This window comes from Thunnus albacares, chromosome 12 (assembly GCF_914725855.1).
Source record: "Thunnus albacares chromosome 12, fThuAlb1.1, whole genome shotgun sequence".
In the NCBI taxonomy this organism is placed as follows: domain Eukaryota; kingdom Metazoa; phylum Chordata; class Actinopteri; order Scombriformes; family Scombridae; genus Thunnus; species Thunnus albacares.
In genome coordinates this window covers 14,575,494-14,602,410 of record NC_058117.1, presented here as the reverse complement: position 1 = coordinate 14,602,410, position 26,917 = coordinate 14,575,494, and the positions used below count along the sequence as shown (strand labels likewise).

Sequence of the window (26,917 nt, the reverse complement as noted above, 5' to 3'; positions counted from 1 at the left end):
GAGGTGTAGAAGTCTAATATAGCTGCCTAAACAATTAGTAAGTGCACTATTGGGAGCAGAATAATCCTGTTAAGGAGGCTATGGAGAGCACTTTACAGCAAAAGTGTTTCCATCCATGCTCACAACTGTCTGCACCAGGCCATGTAAGTCTTCTTTAATTCAAGGTGGCATTCAAGGAGTGGCTGCTTGTTATGTCAGAACTTTCTGATATGTTGGAACTTAGGTTTTAATGAGCTGAGATTTTCCTCTGAAAATGTCAAAAAATGAATTAGATAATTAGTGTGATAGTTCATCACATGTTTTTAATTCACACAAGGGGGTTCAGCTCTTCTTTAGCTGTTATGTGTGTTAGCTGGCTTTCTTACATAAGTATATGAGGCTCTGTTTGTTATTTCTGACTCTGAGCAATCGATACCTTGGAATATCTGTATGCCAAAAAACAATATTATTTTGAACACAGTGTTGTTTAAGGTACTTTGCCTCTTTGCATCTAGCTATACTGTGTAGGGAGTTTCCATCTATTGATCACGCTGACAGATATGGATGAGCAAACTTGAATGACTGTTCCTTAGGGGCGTATTGCTGTAGTGATAGTTTTCTGAGTGAATAGAGCAGAGAAATAAGATGATGAAATCACAAGAGGAATGAGGCTATTGTAGTATGTAAAATGATATATTTATCCAGCTTTTTATAATGGCTTCTTTCTTGCATGGGGAATCTTAGATTAAAATGTTACATATCAGAAATAACCATTATTTCTTTTTTATGTATTTCCTCCCAATTGACAAACCCAAAAGAGAGAGACAAAATGTTAAAAACACATCAACAACACAATATCTGTACTCAGGATCTTGTGCATTTTCAGTCCCAAAGCCACGGAGACAAGTTTGATGTGTTTGATTGCAGTGCTGCCTCCATACAGCACATTTAGAAATGGATTGGAAAAAGTTGCAAGCAGTATATGAGTCATAAAGTTTAATCTTTTCCATGCACCATTTAACAAGCTTGAAATTCATAGAAATGCTTTTAAAGTGAGTGCACAAATGACTCTATATTTTGGATGTGAAAACACAACATAACAATTCCGAAGCAAGAGGGTCAAATTTACGACATGCTTCTTCTCCAGATGTCACAGGAACGCGTGTGTCATTTATTGTGTGCTAATAGTTTTTACGTCATTCATTGACTGGACTGCACCAGTCTTTTTTAGGTCACTCAGAACAAACCAGCAAATACTGTGTCCATGACTCACTGCAAGAATTGGTTCATTATAATTTCAGTAGTCATAGGCATTAAGGGGCATGTTTTTATACATGATATGTTTAGTATCACATGTGAATGGCACCATGGGCAATGTAGGTGCTGTGCTCTTATCTATTAAGGTATATGGTCACAGTCTAGCTTTGTCTAAGTCACAGATGGCTTGTGTCCAATATATCACCGGATTGTCTAATATTATTAACAGCAATTACATTAGAGGAAAGTTTCCAAAAAAAAAAGAGAATGATGTAGGATGATGCATTTAAAGAACAACAGATATCTAGGTGGACACAAAAGTAAAATCATTTACAAAGTAGAAAACATCCTTAAGAGGACAGTGCCATGTTGCTAATAGTATCATTACATATCCTTATTGCTACTACTTTCCGCTATTATTGAGCCTTGAGTGTACCACCGAAATACAGTAATTACCCAACCATGGCACACTACTGCCTCTGTAAGATATAATGGATCATGAAATGTGTCATTAATTTTAATGTAGATCATCATTATCATCAGACCTTGCACAACAACTGCCATCAAAAATGACTGGCAATTTTGTAAATGCTGAGGTGTGCTTTATTCAGAGATTCATAAATTGTCTTGTAAGGAAAACGCCTGTTTATCAAATGAGTGTTTTACCTCAAATTAACCATTGTGTTCATGACATTGAAAAACAAAATACTGAATGTTAAAGACTGTCTCCACGTCTGTCACTGTCTCCACGTCCGTGATCTGTGCCAGGTTGCCATGATTTCCTGCAGACCCGACATCGGCCAATGACATTGTGCAGAGAGGGTCCCTTCACTGTCTCAGGAATAGGTTTACTGTAGAAGGAGGGTAAAATACACACACACACACACACACACACGATTCAGATGCAGTTACAAATTATTATATAACATAATGGTAGAGTACTGGATTATAGCTGTTAAATGGGTTAGTTTCAAGTAACACAGCATAATGGTTCATTGACAAAAAGTTATCAAATCACAAAAATAATGTTCCTTATATAATACAATACGAAAAACTTAAATGATCCCTGTTGAGCCATTTCAGGAGCAAATATCAAGAACATGTCGTTTTCCCTTTGATTAGGACGGTGGAAAAACATCTTAAACATCACTGTAATTATAAGGTGACATGCAAAACCTAAATAGACAGAAATTCTTTCAGACTTAGCAGCTGTTTATAACTTATGATGATACACCCCACCCTGTAAATTATTTGATTTAAACTGCAAAGGGAGGTATTCTCCATGGCATACATCCTCTACTTTTTACCGAACAGTTTACCTGAACATGTTACTGGGGTTGATGGGGGCCAGCCAGTAGCTATAGGAATCAGGGTAGTAGTTACACGTTCCCCTGCCGTGACACTCGATGAAGGGCACTTTGCGGAAACTTTCAAGACATGAGCCAGGAGAAACCAGGGGCTGGGAGGAACCCTCTGCACCAACACCCGTTTCCTAAATTGGATGAAGGTCAAAGAAAGAAAATTAAATGGAAAATTAAAGGAATATGAAAAATTTTACAGATTCCCTAGAAAAAACATTGATTTCTTTACCATGACAAATGAGTATCCAAACCACAGGGACTCCCAGCCTCTGGGACATTCTGGTATCCGAATTGTCTGGCTGTGGATGGCTATGACATTGGAGTTAACTTCACACACTGAGCACCTAAAACAAGAACAAAGTCATATTTACAACCAAAATTATACTTAATTTAAGAGACCAAACATTTGGTATCTTCTTGGGAAATATACAGTAATATATATATGAGTCTGTGTATTTGTGTGCGGGCACTCTTATCCCACCTGCTGATGTAGGAGGCCAATTGATCCCCTGTGATAGCAACCATACTGGGAGGCAAAGGTGTGTCAGTGGACAACCAGTATGAGTAGTCGTTACGAGAAGCATAGCGGCAGTTAGTTTCCGTATCACAGAAAAGGAAGGGCATAGTGGTGAAACGAGGGAGACAGCTTCCCATGGAACCTGAGAGACAGTTTTAAGAACAAGAATTTTTTATGATACAGAATCAGCACAGTATTTCTGGGCATAAAGGTTTTCATGCTCTTACCGAGGTCCTGCCCGTGAGCTCTTTCATTTCCATTCATGAAGAGGAAGGAGTAGCCAGAGTAGATAAAGCTGGTGCCTTGAGGGCAGTTAGGGACATGAATGCTCTGACTGTGTCGGGCTATCAGGAAACTGTCAACATAACCTGCATCAAATCTGCCTGGCAACCCTGGAGGACCCTTGCGGCCTGGGTTTCCAGGTCTGCCTGTTGGACCTGCAGCAGAAAAACACACCATTAATGGGAAAAAAAACTATAATGAAGTACCAAATCTTATGACCAGATCTTATGATGTGAGCAGTATTTATCCAGTTTTGAGATGGAAATCCTTTACTAAGGTCTTTGTCACTGCTAACTCTCACTGTTGGTCTGAGGAGATTGTGTTTTTTTATATGCTTTTCATATGCCAGCAAAGAACTTCACCCGGTGGACATAACACAAGGTTCATGTTCTCCAGCTAAAATCCCTCCCACACACAAACACAAATTTAACATAGTGTTAGTTCATGCAACTTCCTCTTTATGTGCTTGGTTTTTGGTATTGTTGATTTAACAATGTTCATGTATGTGTTTATGAATGATGAATGATTCATTTAACTTGTTAGCATTTGCTATAAACAGCCAATTCTTTGATCAAAGTGTCTCTGATTGATGTGTTTTTGGAATGCACAACCCAATTGGTGATATTGCTGGCAGAACTGAACCTGGGTCTTAGGAAGTGTTGTGCCACTGCACGACCCATACACCCTATGATATGGACACATGGAAAGCCTTTCAACCTTTCAACCCAAACACACACCAGGCAGTCCTGATATTCCTTTGTCTCCTTTGCGGCCGGGAAATCCAGGCTGGCCGACTGGACTGGAACCACGGACTCCTTTGGCACCTGGCCGGCCTGGAAAAAAACAAGATCGGATGTCGCAGAATGCAAAGAAATCCAGCTTGGTGGAATTAGTAGAATTGACAATTACCGTGTATCACAGAATGTTAGTTATTCATTTTCATGATATAGTTTTAATAAGCAAGAATGGATTGTCTATTCAGCAAAAGAAAAACACACACACAATGATACTGTATACATTAGTTAATGGAATGATATTTAACTGACAAAATTAAGTGCAGTATCTTTGGTATTGCTTTGGACAATACTGTATGAGTAACTGAAGCTACAAAGTAGTGGCAGATCTTAAAATCACAATGCACAGATTGAGCCAAGATCAAATTTTGGACCTATATGGCCGGGTGGACCTGGTGGGCCAGTCCTCCCTGGGGCTCCTTTATTGCCAGGGAAACCAGGAAAGCCAGGGGGTCCTGGTTCATATATCACATCAGGAAACGCTGGTCGACCTTTGACGCCTGTAAGGATAGCACAGTAATTAGAAAATTATTCCCCAAATTATGTAATATATGTATATATAGTACATATACAACCATGGCTGGTTTTCTGTAAAGTCTGGAATTTGCAAATATCAGTAGTGTGCTAGAAGTGACTTGTAAGTACTCAAGTGCTAGACAGGTTATCTGGGGTTAAGATGGAGAGGCAGTTTCAGTCTGGAAGACATGAAAAGGGCTCATTATTAATCCCAGTTATTTTGAATCATAATAAGAGAGAGTTTTTACACACCAGGTCGTCCAGGAAAACCTTTGATCCCAGGCCAACCAGGTGGGCCCGGTGTGTATCCAGGGTTTCCCTTTTCACCTAAAACACACAGATTATAATCAGATTGCAAGAATTTTTACTTGTCTTCACACCCTTCAAGCAAACAAGCAAAACAAGTGGAATTCATTCTCATAAATCTTTTCTCTGTCCCCCATGTTTTCTGTCCCATATGTATTTCAATTGTGGAAACATAAATCAATCGTGGACTATTATTCTTCTGTGGTGACAGACCTGCCTTTGTCTGGGAAAGAATTGAAAGAGAGCACCTAATCTATAGGCTCAAGTTAAAATGACAAATTACCAGAGGGCCCAGGGCTTCCAGGAGGACCAGGGTCACCTCTTGGTCCTGGGTGTCCAGGTCTTCCTTTTGAATCCTGGGGAAGCGAAAGAAACAATGGAAGGTCAAAGATTAGACTCAAAGTATGGCAGTTAAATTTTGAAAGCTCAGTACTGTATATGTATGTATGTAATTGCAGATGATGCCGAAAGTGATCTCTTCTTGGTTAACCTGCTGAAATAAAAGCCACACTGTGAATAATTGATTAGTCATTATTACTCTGTGAGAGTGTTTCGAAAAGGCGTCATACTATGTCACTTGAGTTTGATGAAGAGCAGGTGTGCTCAAAACGTCACCTTGGTGCAATAAACACATTTTATCATACACTTTGAAAAAAAAAACTTTGACACAAAAATCACACCTCCATTGTAAAATACAAATATGAATGGAGTATGTAATGGAGACTTTATTTTCTCTATTTTTTGACAGGCATTTGCCAAGTACTCCTTAAAAATACAAGCTGGGGTAACTCACATTTGATCCTGGAGGCCCCGGATCTCCTCTGGGTCCTGCATGGCCTGGGATCCCTCTAGGCCCTATGTCCCCTCTGTCTCCTTTCAAACCAGGTATGGAGGGTCCTGGAGGACCAGGTAAGCCAGGATAGCCTATATACAGGGAAAGCAGAGACTGATATTACTGAGAATGATTTTATTTTAATAAATGTGACAACTGAGAACCTAGCAAAGCATAAAAGGAACCAATTTGTTGAAATATCTTTTGGACTTAAAACAGATTTAAAAGTATCAATGTTCGTACATTATGAAGAGCAAAAGCTACACCAGAACATCTGGGTTATATCCCATTGCTCTTATTTAGCATCACTAGCTGTACAAAAAAGTTTATGTGAGACCCTTAAATCCTCTCGCAGTACATCCTCACCTGGGCTACCAGGATTGCCACGAAGGCCGCGGTCTCCTTTTGACCCAGGACTACATGTAACCCCTCTTCCTGGTGGTCCTCTCTGACCAGGGACCCCAGGTGGACCTGAAAGCCCTATGTCTCCTATTGGTCCAGGACTTGCTGTGCCAGGCGGGCCAGGAGGACCAGGATTCCCAGGGGGGCCTACAGAACAGAAAGAGAAGTCCATTGGTGTCAACAAAAGTACTAATTAGCAGTGAAGAATGGAGTTTTCAGTCATCAGTATTTTCCTGAACAGTGGATCTCTAAGTTATTGTCTCTTTTGTTAGTCAAACCATTTTTGTAAAAAGTATTAAATTGTGTCTTTTTAATAACTTCATTATTGCTCATTTGGTCACACTACCATGATGCAAATAGTGATGAAGATGACTTTTGAATGGGTGTGTGACATGTAACCTTCACATTTCAGAAGGTTTATGCAGGCTCTCATGAGAAATGTATTTTGCACTATGCATACAGTGCATGCACTCACATCACTAAGGTTGAGCCACTGTAGTGGCCCTGCCCCAGTCAAACAGGTACATTACAGTGCTAATATGGGCCCCATCACATGACAAACAAAACTCTCAATTTCATACATTGTTCGATATTATAAGAATATGTAAACAAATGAAGGACCTTTATGTACCTTTATCTCATTATCAAACTTCTAGCATATACATGTGTATTACTTTAATATTTGTTGAGTACAGCAAGGGACCTCAGTGGTTGAGTTTACCCAAAACTTATTTCTGCTCCCAAATTCAAAAACATTTTTCGATGAATGTACAAAAGTTTTCGAGGTAAGCCAAATGCCTTGGTGTCCAAGACAAATCCTTTCACATGGGCCAAGTGTGAAAATACAAATATATCTAAAATGAAGGAAACTGACGCAGGTATGATGTTTGTAAAAGTCTGGAAAAGGATGATGTCAATTACCTGAGACTCACCTGGTTGACCTGTGTCACCACACCTACCAGGATTCCCTCCTTTCATGACTGCAAGGAAGAGATGGAAAGATAGGTAAGGTTTGGCTGCAGCCATGACTTTGAAAGGACATCACTTACAAGATGTGGATGTGCTCATAAAGCGACACAGAACATTTCATGGAGGATTCCTCTTACTAGTGTCTCCTTTCGGCCCCGCTGGTCCAGGAATCCCATCCTGGCCCTTGTTGCCTTTAGGACCTGGATTACCAGAGACACCTGGCAAGCCTGGGGGACCTGAGGCAAACAAATATGAAAAAAGGCTGGAGTTTGACTTAAAATAGTAATAATACTTGACCCATCACCAAATCTTTTAAATAGTAAAGGTTACACTGTAGGTTTCATTTGAAATTTAAGGTGTCCTTTTATAGTATATTTAAAAAACAAGGAAAGGACTTTGCCTGGCAGTCCATTGGGTCCCGGGTGGCCTTTGCATCCTTGGCGCCCATCTGAACCTTGAGGCCCTTCATAGCCTGGTGAACCTGGAACAGCAGTGTTGGGACAGAAGTGAGGTGGAGAGGTTAACAGAGTGTGACGATAAAATAAAACCAATTACAAATTGCCTTGTTTCATAATCAGTGGAAGTAACCATTTGGTCCATCAGGTCCTGGATTTCCTTTGACTCCATAGGTTCCTGGTGCACCTGTAGCCCCAGAGAAGCCAAGTTCTCCTTTCTGACCCTTCGTTGTATGAGTATTGCTTAATCCTGGTTCACCCTGTGGACAGGAGGAAGAATAGAGAGAAAGAAATCAAAATTATTTAAATTAACACATATATTTGCATTTATATGGATAATATTACAAAGACTCTTTTTAGATCAGTCATCACTACCTTTTGTCCTATTGGTCCAGGTGTGCCACATGGATGGTAGCTTGGCTCTCCTTTAAGTCCTTTGGGACCAGTTAGTCCTGATGAACCATCTGAACCTAGTTCTCCTGGGATTCCTTGATCTCCTTTTATTCCCTTCAGGCCTATGAGTGTTAAATTAAACAGTTATTTCAAGTAGGTACATTCAAAGAGACCATTATACATACACAGCTGCACAACTCTTGTCTGTAAGAAAAGTTAGGGTACATTTAAATTATCTAATAAATGTCTTTTATATGTAAATGCTATATATTAAAAATATACTGTGACCCTCACTAGCTATGAAAATGAGAATGGTTCTTATGAATTCAAAGACACAAGCTGATTGTAAATCTGTAATTGTGCAGCTATATACTGTTGTATTATTACTTTACTTGTAAGAAACCAATATATGTGTATGACTTTAAACTAAAGTTTATGTCTTACCTGGAGGGCCTGTGATTCCTGGGTCTCCCGGGGCACCAGCGGGTCCTCGATTTCCTTCTGGGGGCGCTAGTCCATCAACACCTGGATCACCTGCTGGACCTGGACACAGATAAGCACAGAGCGCATATATAGTTTTGAAATGTGTTATTATAGCCGGATTGTTTGGGTGAATCAATATACTGATATAAAATTTAAACCTCTCTGTCCAGGTCTCCCTGGTGGTCCCTCAATCCCTCTCTGCCCTTTTGGTCCAGTACTTCCAGGATTTCCAGGGGGACCAGCTTGACCATCTTGACCTGATGCAGTACAGTTAGAGTTAGAATATAATCACCAGCGCATACACCATACCATACAGCATAATAATAAGCCTCCATTTGTGGTTTGAGAAGTACTGTTTTCACAAGAAGAGTTTATTGTAAAGCTTACCTGGATCACCAGGGTCCCCTGGGGGCCCAGGTTCGTCAGGAGAGCCTGGAGGACCTCTGGGACCTCTGGGACCCGGGTCCCCAGGAATGCCTGGTGGGCCCCGGTATCCTTTGGCTCCATCAGGGCCGGGGTCACCTGTAAACAATCGTGGGGAATAATAACTCTCTTTACTGAACATTATGAACACAGAGACTTTCAGCTGGTGGGCGTGGAATGGACATTCCTGTACAATTCAATATCCCAGTGTGTGGAAAAAAGTAGATATTAGTCAAATGAAATATGAAAAAGTAAACAAATTAAATTGAATACATAAAATAAAGTATCTAAACATAATAAATAAACAATAAAACCAGTCAATATATCTTAATCAGGGGCTACAGAAAATATTTCTTTAAAATATATTATGTGCGTTCACTTTTTTTTTTCATCATAATGGTTATTAAGGCATCTGTGTACAAACGGAATTCAATCAGAAAAATATTAAGGCTTGGGAAGGACTTAAGGAATCTTTCCTTATGTAGGTGAAATGTACCTACAAGTATAAGTATAAGATTTGTCATGTAACTTAAAGGTTCATTATTACATTCAAATTTAGTAATAATGTTTTTAGGCATAATGTTATAGAATGTCCAGTCTTGTCATAAACAAACTTCTCTATGTCTCTCCATAACACAGATCAGGTGGGGCAGCGACAAAACAAATGCATAACTGTTTCTGTCTCAGTGCCACAAAAGGTGCATTTAACATCTATGTTAGGGATGCACAATATTGGATTTTTTGCCGATATCCGATACGCCGATATTTCCAACTCACTGTGGCCGCTTGCACATATTTTTTTTCAGATGGCTGAGGAGACTATTATGCATGCAAGTATAGATTGTACTAAGTATGATCAAGAAAGACAGTATATGAAGGAAGAATTTGGGAAGCCTGAAAACTTTAATGAACCTGCCAAGTGGGTGGAGCAGTAGAGTTTTCACTGAGTTCATTTGACAGACAGGATTAATGTGTAGGATTTAATCTTGGTAATGCACCTAATATGCTGGTTGCCAACCGCTGTTATAAACCAAAAAGGGTTTTTTTTCCAAACAGAGTGGTACATCCTGTCAGCCGAGATGTTTCCTATCTGTGCAGCTGAACTTAGCAGCTCCTCGACGGACTGTTTCTCCCTGATGGTCCCGGTGCTTCCTCTGCAGGCTCCCGGTTTGTTATTCAAGTTAAAGTGGGAAGAAGCAGCGGGTCTGATGGGCAGCTTGAGTGAAGTGGAGCCTGCAGAGGAAGCACCGGGACCGTCAGGGTGAAACAGTCCGTGGAGGGAAGCACAGTTAGGTGGTGGAGGAGACAGCAACAAATCGGCCTCTCATAATCGGCAGAAATTGCAGATGCCGATATTTCATTGTAGAGCTTTTATCGGCCGATGACGTGCCGATAATATCATGTATCCCTAATCTATGTCAATAAATTTGGAAATTATTGTGGTACATGGTTAAATTTTATGAAACATTTTAAAATGAATTTCTCTGATCTTGTTAGAAAACACAGAATCGGAAGGGGCATAACCATGCTTTGTGCGAGTTTGTGTTATCTAATTGTGGATTCCAAAAAGGTTTCCCTTTTGGTGAAATCTCAGAGTGTTGAAGCTCTTTCCCTATATGTTCCTTTGTGCATTTTATGTCTGTTAATTTTATTCAACCAACTTTCAAACAAGGCACTTGAACATTAAATTTTGATAGCCTAAGTGATATTTCATTCATATTCAACTCAATTATTCCTGTGGGAATAGCCCTTATTACAGACACATTTTTTTTGTATTTGATTGGAAAACATTTGACTCCTAGGAAATTTTCACACTATAAATATTATCCTCAAACAAAGCTGTAACAAAGATTATACCCCCTTCAATCCGGTTTTCTTTATATATTTTTTATTGTACAGTAATATTACCACTGTTCCGCATTACATCCTTATGTGGTGATAAGTTGTGAACATAACACAATTTCCAAAACAGTAAAGCCTGACTTTGAGTTTTTGAGTTTTACTGGCAATTTGGAAACAGTGTAGTTACACCCCATTAGACACTTCAAGCCACCTAAATTTTTAAATATATTGTGTGGTAAAAAATTCCATAATGATTCTGAGAGTTCCAAACATTTTTTAAGCCATTTGATCTTAAAGGTACAATTTCAATAGACAGAATCTAAGATTTCCAATTCTCCTTCCACTCTCTCTAAACAAAGTATTTCTTTTTTAAGGTGATGGTGTCTATTTTTCAACACAAATTTGATAAATAAATACACCATCATAATTTTGATCCACAAATACAACTACAATGAATCACCCACAAAAGGAAGTGGCAGAAACCTCCAGATTGTTTGAGATCTAACATAAAACTTTGTAACTTTGTTAATGTAGCTCTATTTGTGTGTAACAGTATACATATAGTGATTTACTTATTTGTGAAGGTGTGTGTCTGCATTTGTGTGTTACCTATTTGGCCTGGTGGTCCTAAAATCCCAGGCAATCCTCCTGGTCCATGTCCTGATATCCCGTCTAGTCCAGGGTCTCCTCTGAGTCCTGAAGAAATTCAAGTGGAACATTTAAAGACATGCTCTAAATACAATTCTACAATTCTGTACAGAAGTAAACTACAGCACAGAGTCTGTACATTGTCACAGAGTGCATTGCAGTGTTGATGTGTACTTCTTTCTGAATTGTAAGCTTTGTTGTAAACTACAATGTAAGGTTCTCTGTTATCATATAACTATCATTGGTTTATTTTCATTACTTCTTAAATAGCAGACACAACTTCACTGACTGTTCTACACGGATATGATTTGATGAGAACACATGTATACAGGAGAAAAATGTCACATTCGACTAAATTTGCCTATTTATTAACATAACAGCATGGCCAGAAATCTGGATTTGCACTTTGACTGAATATATTCTTTTCAGATACAGTACGCTGCTTTATAAAACGCAAGTTAGCAAAGATAACAACTTCACACACATCACATCTATCTTGGACTGAACAACTGAACATCATTAGATGAGTGTTTTGGGCTCTTAGAGAAACAATGTTGTACCTGGTTGACCAGGCAGGCCATTTTGTCCCTTGATCCCTTTTTGTCCATGAGACCCTTGTGAACCTGGCACTGATGACCCAGCTGGACCAGGCTCACCAGTGGAGCCAGGATGACCAAACCCAGGAAAACCTGGGTTTCCCTTCACACCAGGCAGGCCATCAGATCCTGGGAGAGGAGAGACAAAGAAGAAGAAAGGAAGGAAAAAGGAAGAAACTGTTTAAACTTGTTGGACAGAAATGAATCCCAAGGGAAGATAATAGTCAGAATTTTTAATTTTCATCTGTATTCAGTGTCCTTCTGGAGTTCCTGGTAAAGTACATCACATGACTTCAATGCACACTGACCTGGATATCCTGGATCACCATCTGGTCCAGCTGGTCCCTCTGGTCCAGGTGAATTACATGAATCTTTAGTACCTGGTAATCCTGGGGGCCCTATAGATCCTTTATTTCCTATATGTAGCACAGGATAAAGCAGTAAATAGATGACTATAGGTTTGTGTTTGTGTGAATGTGTATGCATGCATCTCATTACATCTTTCTGACTTGTCTGCAGGCTCCAGTTTGGTATTCGGTGCATGAGTACCTTTTTCTCCTGGGAAACCACTATTGCCTGGTGGGCCAGGGTTCCCAGGTCTGCCAGGGGTCCCAGGATGTCCTTCAGGTCCCTGTGCTCCGTCTTCACCTGGAGGCCCTGCAGGGCCTGGGGGTCCAGGGTATCCACGGCCACCCTCACCCTGAAAATCACAAGTATAGAACAAATTATTTGTTTTTTTATGTACTTTCAGTATGACATTATGCGGTGGGAAGTAATGCTGGGTAACTGTCGAGACTTTTTACTTTTCAACATGAATTCCACACACTAATGCACTGCGTGCAAGTCAGAGGGAGCTATCTATGGTACTGAAACAGCATTCAGCTCCCACTGAAGATTCCTTAAAATTCTACACTCAGAGGTGAAATTTCATTATCCTTTACACAGAAGTAAACTGTTATTTTCTTAAAAACATCATCACAGTTTTCTTTAACAATCTATTGTCATCATACAGTATCAAACCAAACTTCATAAGTAATAGAGCATTACATTACATTAATGTAATGTAATTCAAGGAGCTTTCATGTATTTTTTCCTGTTTTTCATCTGAGACTGTATTAAATATTGTAAATCCTTGAATCAGGAGTTAAAACTGGATGTGTATAGTCCATAGTCTACATATACACTGTATAGCAGATTTTTCTTGTGTGTCTGACCTTCAGTCCTGGAGAACCAGGAGGGCCTTGTTGACCTGGCCGACCAGGCAAGCCCGTACCTGTGATGCCTGGGAAACCTCGCTGCCCCTTGTCACCTATACAAGACACACACATACACATACGCACACACACACACACAGAAAGAGAGAGAGAGAAATACACACACACGCACACATACACACACACCCAGATACACAAGCACACGCACACACACAGACTGTTAAGCTGTTTGCTGTTTCCATTTCTATTAAGATTTTTACACAAAATGACTTGAATCATGTAAAAATTATCTACGGGTATAGGTATGTGGGTAAAGACAAAGGTACTGTACATATGGCCTTTTTTGCTTGAGCTCAATAGCATACAGATTACCTTTCTCTCCTTTGATTCCCGGCCTTCCAGGGAACGACACATCACCTTTTTCTCCTTTCTGCCCTGGAGAACCTCGTATCCCGGGGATACCTGGGCTACCATGCTGACCTGGATATTTGTAGGTGAGTATGAAAGACACCTCCATCATCTGCTGTAGGGTTACATAAAGACCATCCATCCATCATACAGCCATGGTGAAGTTACCTGGGCTTCCACATGAACCACGACGACCTTTAAAGCCAGGTGGCCCAGGAATTCCTTTGGGGTGGTTGTGGCTGGGTTCCCCTTTCTGGCCTATCAGTGAAGGAGGGAGAGAAGAAAGGGCTCACAATGGCTGTCAAAGTTTCTGTCTGTCTGTTTGTGTTTTATATATAAATGTCTTTGTCAAACTGCATATTGATCAAGGTGATTATTTACCTGGAGATCCAGGTGGTCCAGGAAAGCCAGGTACCCCAGTATCTCCCTGACTTCCTGGAAGTCCAGGAAGCCCATATCCCACTGGCCCAGGATAGCCATCTGGTCCCTGTTTGCCCATAGACCCCGGTAGACCTGGGAAACCAACATCTCCTTTCTCACCAGGGAAGGGATACTAGAGAGTGGATGGAAAACTTATTCCAGCAATCATTGAAATTACCAATGGACTCTGGCTGATAATCTATAAACTCTAAAGAGCCAAAATGTGACACCAAATGGCAAAGAATAGAATGTCAAAACCTTCTCACCGGATCCCCTGGTGGGCCTTTGTGGCCTTTGTGGCCTGGTAACCCACGAGTCCCAGGATGACCATCTTCACCAGGCCAGCCAGGCTGTCCTTGTTCTCCTTTGTCTCCCTTTATCCCAGGGCTGTTGTAGGAATACGATTCTCCTTTTTGTCCACGGAGACCTGGAAATCCTGTTTCACCAATAGGACCCTTCAGGGAGGAGTGATTGTTTACAAGTTTTTGTAGAAGACAAAAACAACAACAACAACATTAACAACTTTAAACTACTGTATTAAAGACATGTTTTCGTACTTGTATTCCAGGTGGGCCTCTAGGTCCTGGGAAGCCTGGATCACCTTTGGGTCCTGATCCTTGATAATATCCTGAGTGAAAGTAACATATAGAATATGTATTCCAGTTATAAACTATTTATACTCACCACTATTTCCAGTAAAACATAATAATGCATTTGAACATGGATGGACAGAGTTGGTGGAATCTGTATGTTTTCATGCGGTGAATGGTTTTACCAGGGGTGCCAGGTGGACCGGGGCGTCCCGGTGGTCCTGGAGGTCCTGGTCCGGCACACTCATAACAGGCCTCCCCCTTCTCTCCTGTACGGGATATAACCATAGGGATATTTTCGTGAGTCCCATTTTTATTAAATTGTATTATATTTTCCACATCTTAACTTTTTCTTTTCACTTATTCTAGTCCAGACTGTTGGATTGACTAAAAGAAAAATGATAAAATATTAAAGGGCTGCATAAAATGCTATGTAGCAACAACAGCATGTATCAGTCAACCAGCAGAGCAAATTAACAAATGCAAGTTAGTAGGTCTAAAGAGATGTTCAAGCAATTTGAAACAAATTAAGTGGCTATCTATGTATGTATAACACTAAGTTTCATACCTTTCATTCCATATGTCCCATCAGGTCCCATTGGTCCAGGCATACCCCTCACTCCCTTCATTCCTGGTAGACCCTTGACAATCCTGTTATCTATAGTACAAGCAACATCAACAACAAACTCTATCAGGTTACCCAGTATACCACATTTATACCAAATGTGAACAGTTGGGAACTGAATCCAAATTTCTGTATCTCCATGTAGGTTCTAATAAATGTTGGCTTGTTTGTTAAACACAAAGTGCATGAAATCATCCCCAGCCTCTGCATTAAATGAGTGGTTGTATGATCACAGGCAGAACTATTCATCATGCAACTCAACAAGTTGCGAAAGTCTCATATTACATAATGAAGAGTTGTGTTCCTACTTTACTTTTATAGATTGTGTATGAGGTTGAATAGACCTTGAATGACTGAGCACAAGCTAGCTCTGCCTGTGACCATAGAACTAGATTGACAATCCATAACTCTCATGTAAAAAAGGTTTTTCATGCAAGTCAAAAAAGCACTTAAGATATTACTAGAAATATTACTTTAATAATACATTTGTGTGGCTTTAAAGCAAATGCTCTCTTCTGACCAATGTAAGGTGAGCAATGTCCCACATAGGCACCATATAATAGTGGAAATAAAACAGCCCCTTTTAGCCTATAACTGTTAATATAAGAGTTTGAAATTCCTGTGTAGACACTCTTGTATAGTAACTAGAGGCTGGCAGGCTATAAATAATATAAAAATATATATATAAAAGAAAAGAGAAGGAAAGCTTTAACTGAAACCCCAAAGTACTTTCACCCATGTAAGATGTCTGTAGAGAAAATCAAGATGCCGGTATTACTGAAAGTAAATGCAATACCACTATTAGTAGTATGAGTAGTAGTAGAAGTAATAGTATTGATAGTATTTAGTTTATGAATACTGCATCTAATTGAAAGGGTAAAACATCTACACGTACTTCTGTCTTCAGGAGGTCCAGGTGGGCCTGGCTCTCCAGGAGGCCCTTGATCACCAGGATCCCCATCTAGACCTGGGAGTCCAGTATAAATATCCCCTGGCTCCCCAGCATCCCCTTTGGGGCCTGGAAAGCCATTGGGACCAGGTGGGCCTGGCAAATAATTCCCAGGTAATCGTCCTGTATAGTGTTAAGTTACAGATGGTTACCAATATATTGAGGAAAAACTAAAGTCATACATCTTTATTCTGTACCTTTGAAATACAACTCATTGGAGTGATAGACAGACAGACAGACAGACAGACAGACAGACAGACAGACAGACAGACAGATAGATAGATAGATAGATAGATAGATAGATAGATAGATAGATAGATAGATAGATAGATAGATAGATAGAGTGAGAATGGTCACTTCACTGCACACCTGGAGGTCCATCAGGTCCAGGAAACCCCACAACACCTGAGAAAAGAGTAGAAACTTGTGTAATTTCTGTCTGCTATATGCAAGTTTGCTGCAGGAAAGCAAATATTACAGAGTTATCAGAGTTGTAACCATTACTACTAATGTTAGTTTGCTACTACTCAAGCATGGCTAACCCTGACTTTAATAATAAAATAAATAAATAATGATAAACTTAATTTACAGAGCATTTTTCATACAAGAGATGTAGCTCAAAGTACTTCACAATAAAATTTTAAAAAATGCAACACACTGAAACAAGGGCAAATAGAAATTAGACAATAAAAAGACAGTAAATGATAAAATATATAAGTGAAAGTAAAAACAGAGACAAGTAAGAATAATAAAAAAAGAATTAGTATGAAGACATTAATTAATAGGTTTTCACTTATCCTCTAAAAATGTTAACAGAGCTCTTGGGAGGGTATTCCATAATTTCGTAGCATAGTTAAAAAAAGCTGCACTGTCTATTTTCTTGTGCGTAAATTTATGTGTATAAAGACAGCTTCCCTGAGCAACCTCGAAGGGCAAATAATATTTTCCTGATACATAATCTCCAAAAGTAACAAAAAAATTCCTCCCTTACAGCTAAGGAGCCAGTTTAAAACAGGATATCATGGTAAATTGTATTGAACGCAGCACTTAGATCCAAAAGAATCAGAACAGAGACCTTATTGGCATCAGTGCTAATTCTGAGGTCACTAACGACTTTCGCAAGGGCCGTTTCGGTGCTGTGGTTGGCCTAAAACCTGATTGAAACATTCCAAAAATGTTGTTTTCATCCAGAAAAGTATTAATTTGGATAAAAACAACTTTTTAAGTTCCTTGCTTAAAAAAGAAAGATTTGATATAGGTCTATAATTACTTAAAACTTCACTGTCAAGTTGTGGCTTTTTCAGTAATAGTTTTACAGCTGCAGCTTTGAAGGCATCAGGAAAAATTCCAGTTTCAAGTGATGTGTTAATATCTCTGACAGAGTTAAAAACAATTAAAACAATGTTTAAAAATTGTACTGGGGACAGGGTCATGACAACAGGTAGAAGATTTACTCTCTGTTACCGTCTTGTAACAATTTCTGCTTTAACAGAAGACACATGATTGGTAAAGAATGTTCCAGATCACATTTTGCAGGAGATGCTTGACTGAGAAGGTCACAGACTGGGTCAGGATTCAACAGTCGATTTACAGTTGTGAACAGTGTTCTGGAGTTGTTGCCACCGACTTTAGCCTTTGCTGCACTGATCTCTCTGTGTTTCATCTCACTATTTGTCAGTCTGTTTATTATACAGCATTATGTTCATCTACCTTGAGGCCCAGGGGGCCCACGTGGTCCTGGGGGACCAGAATCTCCGTGGTATCCTTTCAGTAGTTCAATCTCCGGTACCTGTAAACAAAATGTCAAGAACCTCGGAGTGAAATCATGAAATAATAAAATAGCTGGATTCACTTACAGAACACAATGTTACAATGTACAAAGATCATTCCTCATCATGGTTACAAATGATGACAAAGACTGAAATACTAGTTTTGCCTACTGGCTCTATCCATGGCTTGCATAACACATGTTGGAAATAGATCAAAATACCACATGAATAATAAGTAGAAACTTATGATAAAACTCACTTCTCCAGGTGGACCAGGGGGACCCCTATTTCCTTTTTCACCCTACGGAAGACAAAGTATACAATCAAAGCATGATGTTACAAAGCATGCCAACCACCAACAGACTCCATATTATTTTTGGCACTAAATGATCACTGACCATCCCTCCTGGTGTCCCTGGATATCCTGGATGACCTCTGAGGCCAGCCCTTCCCTAAAGAGAACTATGTTATATTCAAATCCACACAATGAGTAAGCACACGCACATGCGTGTACGCACACATTAGCCTAATGGCTCTGCATACCACATTGGTAGCACAGTAGCACAGTACCTTTAATCCAGATTGTCCAGGATCACCATCCTTCCCTGGCTTTCCCTGCAAGGAGAATTAAGGACAACTGTGAGGACATTTGGACATGCATTGAATCAGTAGGCTGTGCTTTCTATAAATAGAATAGTTTACAGAGGGCCTCAGGCATTGTTTTCCCCATCAAATAGCTATTTTGGGTTATAGGCCACATTACATACCAATAATTATAAAAGCCCCAAGGATCAATGGACAAGGCATGCCGCAAACAACTACATCGGCTTTTCAGGATTAAACATGCAAATTTCAGGGTCAAGTCAGGCTCAGATTTCAGATTATCAGTTATGTTGGGTGGCATTACATTAACTCCTAAAAAATGCAGCATAATAGCTGAGTGACATTGCAAAGTTGTAACAATCTCAGTGTGGAATCAGACTAAGATTTCTTCCCAGTATTGAGCCCTTTCCCTTGTGTAATTTTTACTTGTATTGTGGCTCCAGATGGGATAACTTTAAATTTAACTGGGACCAAAGCTATTTTCTTGCAACAGAATTATGATAGAATGACAAGGGTTAGATCAATGACAAGTCTTGTTTTTTCTTTTCTTTTCCTCCCTTTCCCTTCCTTCTCCTGTTTAATGGCAAATGACATTGAGTTTAATGTTGTATTACTGCCCTCTGCTGATCTTTCTTATTAGGGGGCAACTTCCAAGGTTTTATTGATAACCCTTCAATGCAAAGTGATGTGGTAAAAAATTTTAGTTTGAAGGATGAAAGATGGTGCAACAGTTAAATAACAGTTAAACAGTAAATTTAATAAAAACTGTTTTGAGACACACACATTTCATATTAATGCATAGTCACAAAGTGAGGTTTAAACGAAAGATGGGAAGTATTCGCTTACTTGTGGACCCTCCTGTCCATTGTGTCCCTTTGATCCTTTTGTGTTATAGTTATTACCAGGATCCCCCTGAGAAGAAATTGAAACAAAATAGCAATCTGAGAGAAATATACACAACACTAACAAGACAAAACAAGCATCGAGGAGGAGGAGCTTTTGAGATTTTAAAAGGCATTACAGTTTAAAATGTGGAAAGGCTGAGGCTGTCATTTGTGTAAATTTTTAAAAGATACTTACTTGAGCACCTTTGCATCCTTTTTCTCCTATATCCCCTTGTGGTCCTTTTATTCCCTGAATAAGAAATAAACTGCAGGTTATGGTTCATTAGTTCCAATGACGGCACTTGTGGCACTGGGGAACTGAACATAGTGACATCAGTCAGTCTGTCATTTGGTCACTCAGCCTGTCTGTCCAACATTTATACGGACTGCATTGTTATGAAATTTTGCATGAATAACCATGATGCTCAGTACATGATTCCTGATGATTTTGGTGATCCCTAATCTTTTGTCCTGCACTGTCATGTCCAAATGTTCCTTTGAACCAACATATGATGCATCACAAAATATCCTGAATATGGTCAGATTTCCATGAAATTTGGTGTGGATATTTATAGTCCCTGAAGGATTAATTCAAATATTTGACCCTATGACCTTTCCTCTTGTGTCACCAACAGGCCACAATTTCCAGTTCTACACAAGAAATATTTGCAATAACTACGATGGAAATATTACCATGAAATTTACTGAGCACTGATGTTGTTGAAAGACTTTTCATTTTGGACACTACCAGTTTTTTCTCTAATACCAATTTCAGTTCACCCTAACAGCCACTGTCTGAACTCATCTTTTCCTTTTCCTTCTTTTTTTCAATTTACTTCCAGTTACCTTGAGTGAAAGCCTAAATGAAAAGCCTGATGTTCAATCAGCAACTGCAAAATTTGGAAACTGTCCCAGCTAATGAAGTGTGCTACCATGGGGCTTATGTTTAATTTCGATGTGTGAAAATACATGGTGTGAAACGTGTTGCCTCCATTACACTGGTTACGTCTCAAATTGAGTTTTTTGGCACTATCATAGAGGCAGTTGCAACCCATAAAATCATGACAAGATGATCGACTACAATTTAGTGATGGTTTATGTGTTTTACAATGATGATAGATGTATACAAAGATGTATGATATATTATTGATGAAAAATATTGTTAAATTATAACTTGCTTCAATGCAGCCATGATATTGCAATTCCGTTATCCCCAAACACCACTCTGTGTAATATTTAATTGCTACAGTGATCTGACCTCAGTCTCTTACTGTACCTTTAACACAGCAGCCTCAGAGAAAAACTCCTTAATCCGACCAGGTGGCCCAGGTGGGCCTGGTAGTCCTCGCCGCCCCTACATCAAGAAAAAAGAAAAATTGAGATAGAACATAATGTATACAGACAATGTTATAGTATGAACATGTCACAGAAATAGTCAGAAGTAAAAAAAAATAATAATAGTAATGGCACAATGTTCAATGCAACATCCTCTCCTCTTTGATTCAATGTAACTTAAATATTACACTATAATAGTGTATTAAAACATAAATTACCTTCAGTCCACGAGGTCCATGGATACTGCGCAAGCCTTCTTGACCCTGTAGTATGGGACAGCATTTGTAATTTAATTTGTATAAGTAACCTGGTTTCTCTGCATCTAAATGTTTATCTAAATGTGAATCCTTTATTTTGCAGTTGCAGTACCCATGTTGACCATCCTTGTTACTGCAAACTTCCACTGATATTCTTTCTTTCATACAAATCCAGTCACCATCATTTTCACCTAAGGAGTTTACTGATCACAATACACTCCAAAATACTGCCCTTCTGATAAACAAGCACTGTGTCCAACAAGTAGTAGTTACTAAGGCAACAGGTCATCACTTGCCCAGTTGGTGTGAACATTGCCAATGATGATAATTGGAGCACCTGGCCAAATAAATAAATTAATTAATTAAACTAAAAACCTGCACTGGTGGTTTTCAAGTGGTTGACTTCAACACATTACCTTAGATCCGGCAGCCCCTGGATGGCCAGGAAATCCCTGTTAATAAAGAATGTGATATCAAGCATCACATACTAAACTTTTCCATATATCTGCACAATGCAACTGAACAACTTCACTCACATCAGCGCCCCGTTGTCCTTGGTCTCCTTGTAGTCCAAGCTCTCCACGGGAACCTGGATCTCCCTAAAATACGTGTAGAAAGAAATTCAAATCATGTGCCGCTTTTTATTTCTCCACTTTAGGGAAAATGTTGTACAAATGATTTCTAATGCAACTAAACAGTTACCGGCTCTCCTTTCCTCCCAGGTGGCCCAGGCTGAAGTGACGCATCTATTAATGCCGGAGATTCACCCTGTCAAATGGAGGAAGCGAAAGTATTTAACATTTAAGTTGTGGTTACAAATATTTGATAATAACAGTTGTGCAGTAATATTGGAATATGTTATAGTACTTCTTGGTTGCATATTGTAGGCTTCATCACTCATTTCTATGTATCTGTGCTTTCTCACACTCACAAGCCTCATTAAAGTGCTAGAATGGGCCCAAACTGCAAATACTGCAACTGCACACCTTTTCAGTGTTGACAATGTAAAAAGGGATAAGATAGTGTATAGATAGATAGATAGATAGATAGATGTATTTGAACATGTGTTTTGGCTCATGGTCTCTAGGAGAGATTTTTACCTTGGGAACCACAGAGATGTCACAGAGAGTGTCTCACAGGTCTAGCATGGTCAACCAAATGAATCTCTTCCAGTAGTTTCTTTAATGCAAACATGTAGAGTGGATTCTTCCTCTGTATTAAGTGGCTGCAGTTCTAGGAAATGCCTCATATCCATTCCAAGGACCAGGGGTTGTAACCCAATCAAAGCAGTCTGACCAAGCACCATGTGAGAACACAGCAGTGTGACCCACTACTGGAAGAACTCTAATAGATGGCATATATTCAACTTTAGGGACATATGGAACATGGCCATGAAAAACTGGAAGACTGCAGTCTTCTGGCACCATTAGTTACAGCTTGCTTTTGCTGTCATCACATTATACATAAACTGACAGACTGAGCAGGTGCATGCAAATTAAGTCTTAAGTCAGTTAAACAAAGACGAGTAGCTGCCTGTGACAGAACATCATCATGATCACTAGAAACCTCAATTTCTGATACTGTTAGGAAGTCTACAATGTGGTAACACTCAATGCTGTTATTCTTGTGCATGAAAGTGAACATAAACTGTTCCCAACAGTTTTTGTACCGATAATTAGCTTTGAGAATTAATGGATTTCCTCCTCCAGATGTAAGTGGAAGGACAATTCTTACAAAAGAAAAGAAAAACAAAGAAAAATCCTTAAACAAATTATTGGTCTCACATGGACTAGGTACAAAATTAGCTTTGGGAGCATGGGGAGGCAGAGAAGGCACCTGCTTTTGCAGTGTCATGCTATTTTTTTTCAGAGTACATCAGGATGCAATTTCACCCTTCCTAAATACAAAGAGTACTTAACAACTGGCCCTGGGTGGCACAGCATAATTTTATTACCTTTGGTCCACGCACACCTGTTGGACCCTGTAAAATAAAAACAAAGCTGAAGCAAAATTTGAACAGTGAATGCATTTCTGGATGGTTATTTTTGAGGACAGCACTATACAATAGAAGACTGAAGTTGATGAGAAGTGTGACAAACCATAATACTGATTATAACATAATCATAAATTGTTGGAATTTCATGTCTTACTGGAGATCCATCAATACCATGGGCCCCAGGAATACCAGGATGACCATCTTCTCCCTAAAAATATGTAATGTGTTACAAACATGCAATGTATCAAGTATCACAAACCCTTTTTGAGCATTAATACGTTTCAAAATAGTAGAAAGAGTAGAAAATGTGTGAATGAAAGGCTCACTTTGTAATAACATTCAGGTAAAACCCCATTATGCAAGCAACTCACAAATGAACCAAATCTATTTCGAGAAAGACATGCAATTATACCACTGTTAATATGTAATATTTTCTTACATCAGTTCCATTGCAGCCTGGGGCTCCTGCAGGGCCTGGTTCCCCCTGTAAACCTGGGACACCCTGTAAGAGAATTTCAGCAGAAATTAAAGTGGTAACATCTACAAGCACTTGCAGGAACATACAGGTCCACAATACACTTATCAGGTGGTAAACAGAGTAAGACACCTCACCGGTAAACCATGAGACCCAGCAAATCCTTCTTTGCCCTCTGGTCCCTGTAAAGATAGTTTAAAAATGTGTTACAGAATGGATCCTTGATCTACTACAATGTTTGCACTTTGTCTATACACACAGTACACATATTATTCATAAGCAATTTCAATCATAACTTAATTTTCACTCAGGAAGACATCAAATAAACACCCAACAAACACCTAAACAGACACAAGCTTGGATAGCATGGTAATGTTACCGGATCGCCTTTTGGGCCCTCAGGTCCATGAGGCCCAGTGTTTCCCTGTCAAAGACAACAAGCCATAATTAATCTTATCTAGTAAGATACAGCATAAGCATAAAAGTATTGTAGGTAGGTGCACAACAACAAAGTGTAATTCATCACAGTCTTGACACAGTTCAAGTCAATGTTGCCCTCTGTCAACATTATTGGATCTGTACATACAGAGAAAATAAGAGCGAAGGAGCCTCAAGAGCCAAACTGAAAGTCTACCTTTGGTCCCATAAGCCCAGCATGACCAGCAGATCCTCGATGACCCTCTGCCCCTAAGGGACCTGGATCACCTGGAAAACCCTTGTGTCCCTGTGTGTGTGAGTGTATTTGCGTGTGTGTATGTGTGTGCAAGTGTGTGCATGTGAGAGAGAGAGAGACACACACACACACAAACAGAGCAAGAGAGAGAGATCATTTCAAATTGTACAAATTTCCATTTGTAAATGTTGTCAATAATATGCTGTAGTTTTGTTGAACTACTGCTGCAAACTACTATGTATCACTATGGGATTGGTGCTTAATAAATAACATATCTGCTGCTGAAAAACATATGCCCATATAGAATCGATTAATTACAGACCATTCTGGTCACCACTTTCTATGTTGTTTTGCTGGTCATTATAGAAAATACTATATGTTAACTCCTGTATTTCCAAATATTGTCACTCTACAAATAAACCTGTAAGAGCAAAAGAAAGCATTAGTAACATTAAATACAGTTAAAGACTAAGTTGTTGTCAAAGGTAAGTCCATGTATTATACAATTCCTGTCACAATTCCTGCTTAGGCCCTGTGTGTGTTTCCTTGCCCTTTCGGTCTTTTTCCCTGCCTTCAGCCCTTCAGCACTCTCTGCTCTAGTCTTTGACATTTCTCCACTTGTCCACCAGATGCCCCCAGACTTCCTGTTCACCACACCCACCTGCTCACCTGTTGCCACAGTCTGCGTGTGCTGCCCATTCTTTCATCAGATCCTCAGTACAAATACCAGTCTCTATCATCCATTCCCTGCTAGTTCCAGTGGTTCCCAGCTACCAGTACTAGTTTCCCCTGGCCTGCTTTAGTAAATACCTTGTCCTACCATAGGTACATCTCAATTCTCTTAATTTATGTCTCGAGAGCGGCCTTCACGGAAGTCTTTTACTGGCCGACACGCCCCGTTATTGGATATCAGTTATTGATTGGACGCTGCAGCTGATCAGACTGATCTGATACATCACTGCAGTTTCATACCGAAGTGGAGACAGATTACATTTTAAGTGTATCATTCTCAAGTTTTATGTTTTACTTGTTTTCTGATTCATCATAATTAAAAATCTGTTAATTGTCGGTCTGATCAACAAAAGAACCATAAACAACTTTCTTCATTTATTAGAAAGATTTTTTTTCATGATGTTATTTCCTCCATTAAACTGTTTCTTGGCGACAGACAGACTCTTCTTTAATTTTATCCATAATAACAGTTAAACACATCTATATTTTACATCATTTGTCATCATTTCCATTCAGTCACATGTGAGGCTGAAAATTCCTGAGCGTCGGGTTTGATATGAGTTAAATCATTTCCATTTGCCCTGAAACATTTAGCCAAATAAATATTTTCCAGTGTTCAAAAGACACCCTGATCATATTCTGGGTTATTGAATGATGAATTCACTATCAGGGTTACCAAAAAATACAGATGCAAATAATCAATAAATAGGCTAGTATAAACGCATTCCGCGAGTAGAAATGGTTCCTGTGCCTCTGAGCAGGATACAGTATAAATGCAGAATGCAGGTTTTTATTTAGGTGTTTGTTAAACAGGTAACAGGCTGCAGAAAGGAAACAGCTGCTCTAGCGGTGATAAGTGCGCACCTTTATTAGTGTCAGCACAGTGCACATGTGTGCAGACACAAACTCCATCAGAAGTTTCTACAGCTATTAAAGCCGACTGACAGCTGATCCAGCTGTGATCACTTCGGTCTGTCTCCGCTTGGTTTCCTTGCGTCTCTCCTTGCATCCACGGTGGGAGGGACTAAGACGCAAGGAAAAGACGCAAGTGAGGGAAACGTGCATGTAATTTAAGAGACTTGGGATGTACCCCATGTCCCTGTTTCCTTGCCTCTGTATGCCTGCACTTGGGTTCACCTGCTCCACCCCCACATAACAACCTGTCAATAACTCTGGAGGTGATAGCAAGTTCTTTTGATATTTTACAGTATTTTGCAATAACTGTTTATTTCTTAATTACAGCTCAAAGTTAAAAAGCTAGTTGAGAAAATATTAAATATATTTTTTCTCTTTGTTATATATTTTGAATTGATGGATCTAACATTAGCTAACACTGCAATTGATAAAATGACTGCATACAGTCACCAGATTTTGCTGAATCTGTCCTTAACAGGTCTTTTTAACAGAAGATGTTTTGAAAGTATGGGTATAAATAATAAATTCAATGATGGTTGAATTCCATTTAGCTACTTCAGTTTCAGGGTCCTGGTATTGTACATTTCTGTCTCACTGTCACACTGTCATGGCTCACTGGGACTCATGGAATGGATCAGAGCCATCATTAGTGCTATTACTAACACCTGTGTTTTTCCTACTATGAACAGCCAAAATTTCTGCTGTGAAAATGCCTATTAGGGTCTGCTTGGAGGTTAATGCAAATTGATTTAAAATCAACCAGCTGGTCTCTCTTAACAGGGTTAAAATGATTATGAAAGATGTGGAGACAAACCTAATAAGAAGCTACTTAAGCTTTTCTAAATATGATCTATTTGGGATCTGCACCTAATCTGACTAGTGTAACATTGGACAGCTGCACTTGAAGCACTCAGGCATTTTGATTGTGAAAATGGCTGTATAGTATGTTGTATTCAGTGCAGTGTTTGTGTTTGACAGTAACATTGTATAACCTGGTGTCAGGTCTATTTGGAAAGC

The 26,917-nt window shown here is 39.4% G+C and overlaps 1 protein-coding gene across 2 annotated transcripts in view; it reads right to left on the bottom strand.

Moving 5' to 3' along the window:
* Positions 1-960: 960 nt before the first annotated feature.
* LOC122994616 (collagen alpha-5(IV) chain-like) overlaps positions 961-26,917 on the bottom strand; it is a 29,878-nt gene continuing 3,921 nt past the window's right edge. Inside the window, exons 1-51 of one of the 2 annotated variants that reach the window (XM_044369383.1) lie at positions 24,923-25,220; positions 24,215-24,304; positions 23,960-24,004; positions 23,718-23,762; positions 23,545-23,607; positions 23,260-23,313; positions 23,064-23,090; positions 21,812-21,877; positions 21,646-21,708; positions 21,526-21,561; positions 21,071-21,115; positions 20,794-20,871; positions 19,714-19,767; positions 19,480-19,545; positions 18,601-18,645; positions 18,429-18,482; positions 18,290-18,331; positions 17,972-18,050; positions 16,631-16,666; positions 16,208-16,384; positions 15,256-15,345; positions 14,873-14,956; positions 14,655-14,725; positions 14,364-14,552; positions 14,059-14,230; positions 13,846-13,935; positions 13,642-13,749; positions 13,270-13,364; positions 12,605-12,755; positions 12,364-12,471; positions 12,020-12,184; positions 11,421-11,507; positions 8,934-9,068; positions 8,705-8,803; positions 8,508-8,606; positions 8,046-8,185; positions 7,804-7,930; positions 7,616-7,696; positions 7,353-7,451; positions 7,179-7,226; positions 6,211-6,393; positions 5,806-5,936; positions 5,296-5,368; positions 4,959-5,033; positions 4,565-4,690; positions 4,134-4,229; positions 3,342-3,551; positions 3,079-3,256; positions 2,827-2,941; positions 2,556-2,728; positions 961-2,087 (exon numbers count right to left, since the gene is read on the bottom strand). In XM_044369383.1, the coding sequence (XP_044225318.1) occupies positions 1,952-2,087; positions 2,556-2,728; positions 2,827-2,941; positions 3,079-3,256; positions 3,342-3,551; positions 4,134-4,229; positions 4,565-4,690; positions 4,959-5,033; positions 5,296-5,368; positions 5,806-5,936; positions 6,211-6,393; positions 7,179-7,226; positions 7,353-7,451; positions 7,616-7,696; positions 7,804-7,930; positions 8,046-8,185; positions 8,508-8,606; positions 8,705-8,803; positions 8,934-9,068; positions 11,421-11,507; positions 12,020-12,184; positions 12,364-12,471; positions 12,605-12,755; positions 13,270-13,364; positions 13,642-13,749; positions 13,846-13,935; positions 14,059-14,230; positions 14,364-14,552; positions 14,655-14,725; positions 14,873-14,956; positions 15,256-15,345; positions 16,208-16,384; positions 16,631-16,666; positions 17,972-18,050; positions 18,290-18,331; positions 18,429-18,482; positions 18,601-18,645; positions 19,480-19,545; positions 19,714-19,767; positions 20,794-20,871; positions 21,071-21,115; positions 21,526-21,561; positions 21,646-21,708; positions 21,812-21,877; positions 23,064-23,090; positions 23,260-23,313; positions 23,545-23,607; positions 23,718-23,762; positions 23,960-24,004; positions 24,215-24,304; positions 24,923-24,952 (4,929 nt within the window). In that variant the 5' untranslated portion in view covers positions 24,953-25,220 and the 3' untranslated portion in view covers positions 961-1,951. Of the gene's footprint in view, positions 2,088-2,555; positions 2,729-2,826; positions 2,942-3,078; positions 3,257-3,341; positions 3,552-4,133; positions 4,230-4,564; positions 4,691-4,958; positions 5,034-5,295; positions 5,369-5,805; positions 5,937-6,210; positions 6,394-7,178; positions 7,227-7,352; positions 7,452-7,615; positions 7,697-7,803; positions 7,931-8,045; positions 8,186-8,507; positions 8,607-8,704; positions 8,804-8,933; positions 9,069-11,420; positions 11,508-12,019; positions 12,185-12,363; positions 12,472-12,604; positions 12,756-13,269; positions 13,365-13,641; positions 13,750-13,845; positions 13,936-14,058; positions 14,231-14,363; positions 14,553-14,654; positions 14,726-14,872; positions 14,957-15,255; positions 15,346-16,207; positions 16,385-16,630; positions 16,667-17,971; positions 18,051-18,289; positions 18,332-18,428; positions 18,483-18,600; positions 18,646-19,479; positions 19,546-19,713; positions 19,768-20,793; positions 20,872-21,070; positions 21,116-21,525; positions 21,562-21,645; positions 21,709-21,811; positions 21,878-23,063; positions 23,091-23,259; positions 23,314-23,544; positions 23,608-23,717; positions 23,763-23,959; positions 24,005-24,214; positions 24,305-24,922; positions 25,221-26,917 lie in introns of those variants that run through there. The other variant, XM_044369382.1, reaches the window with a different exon arrangement.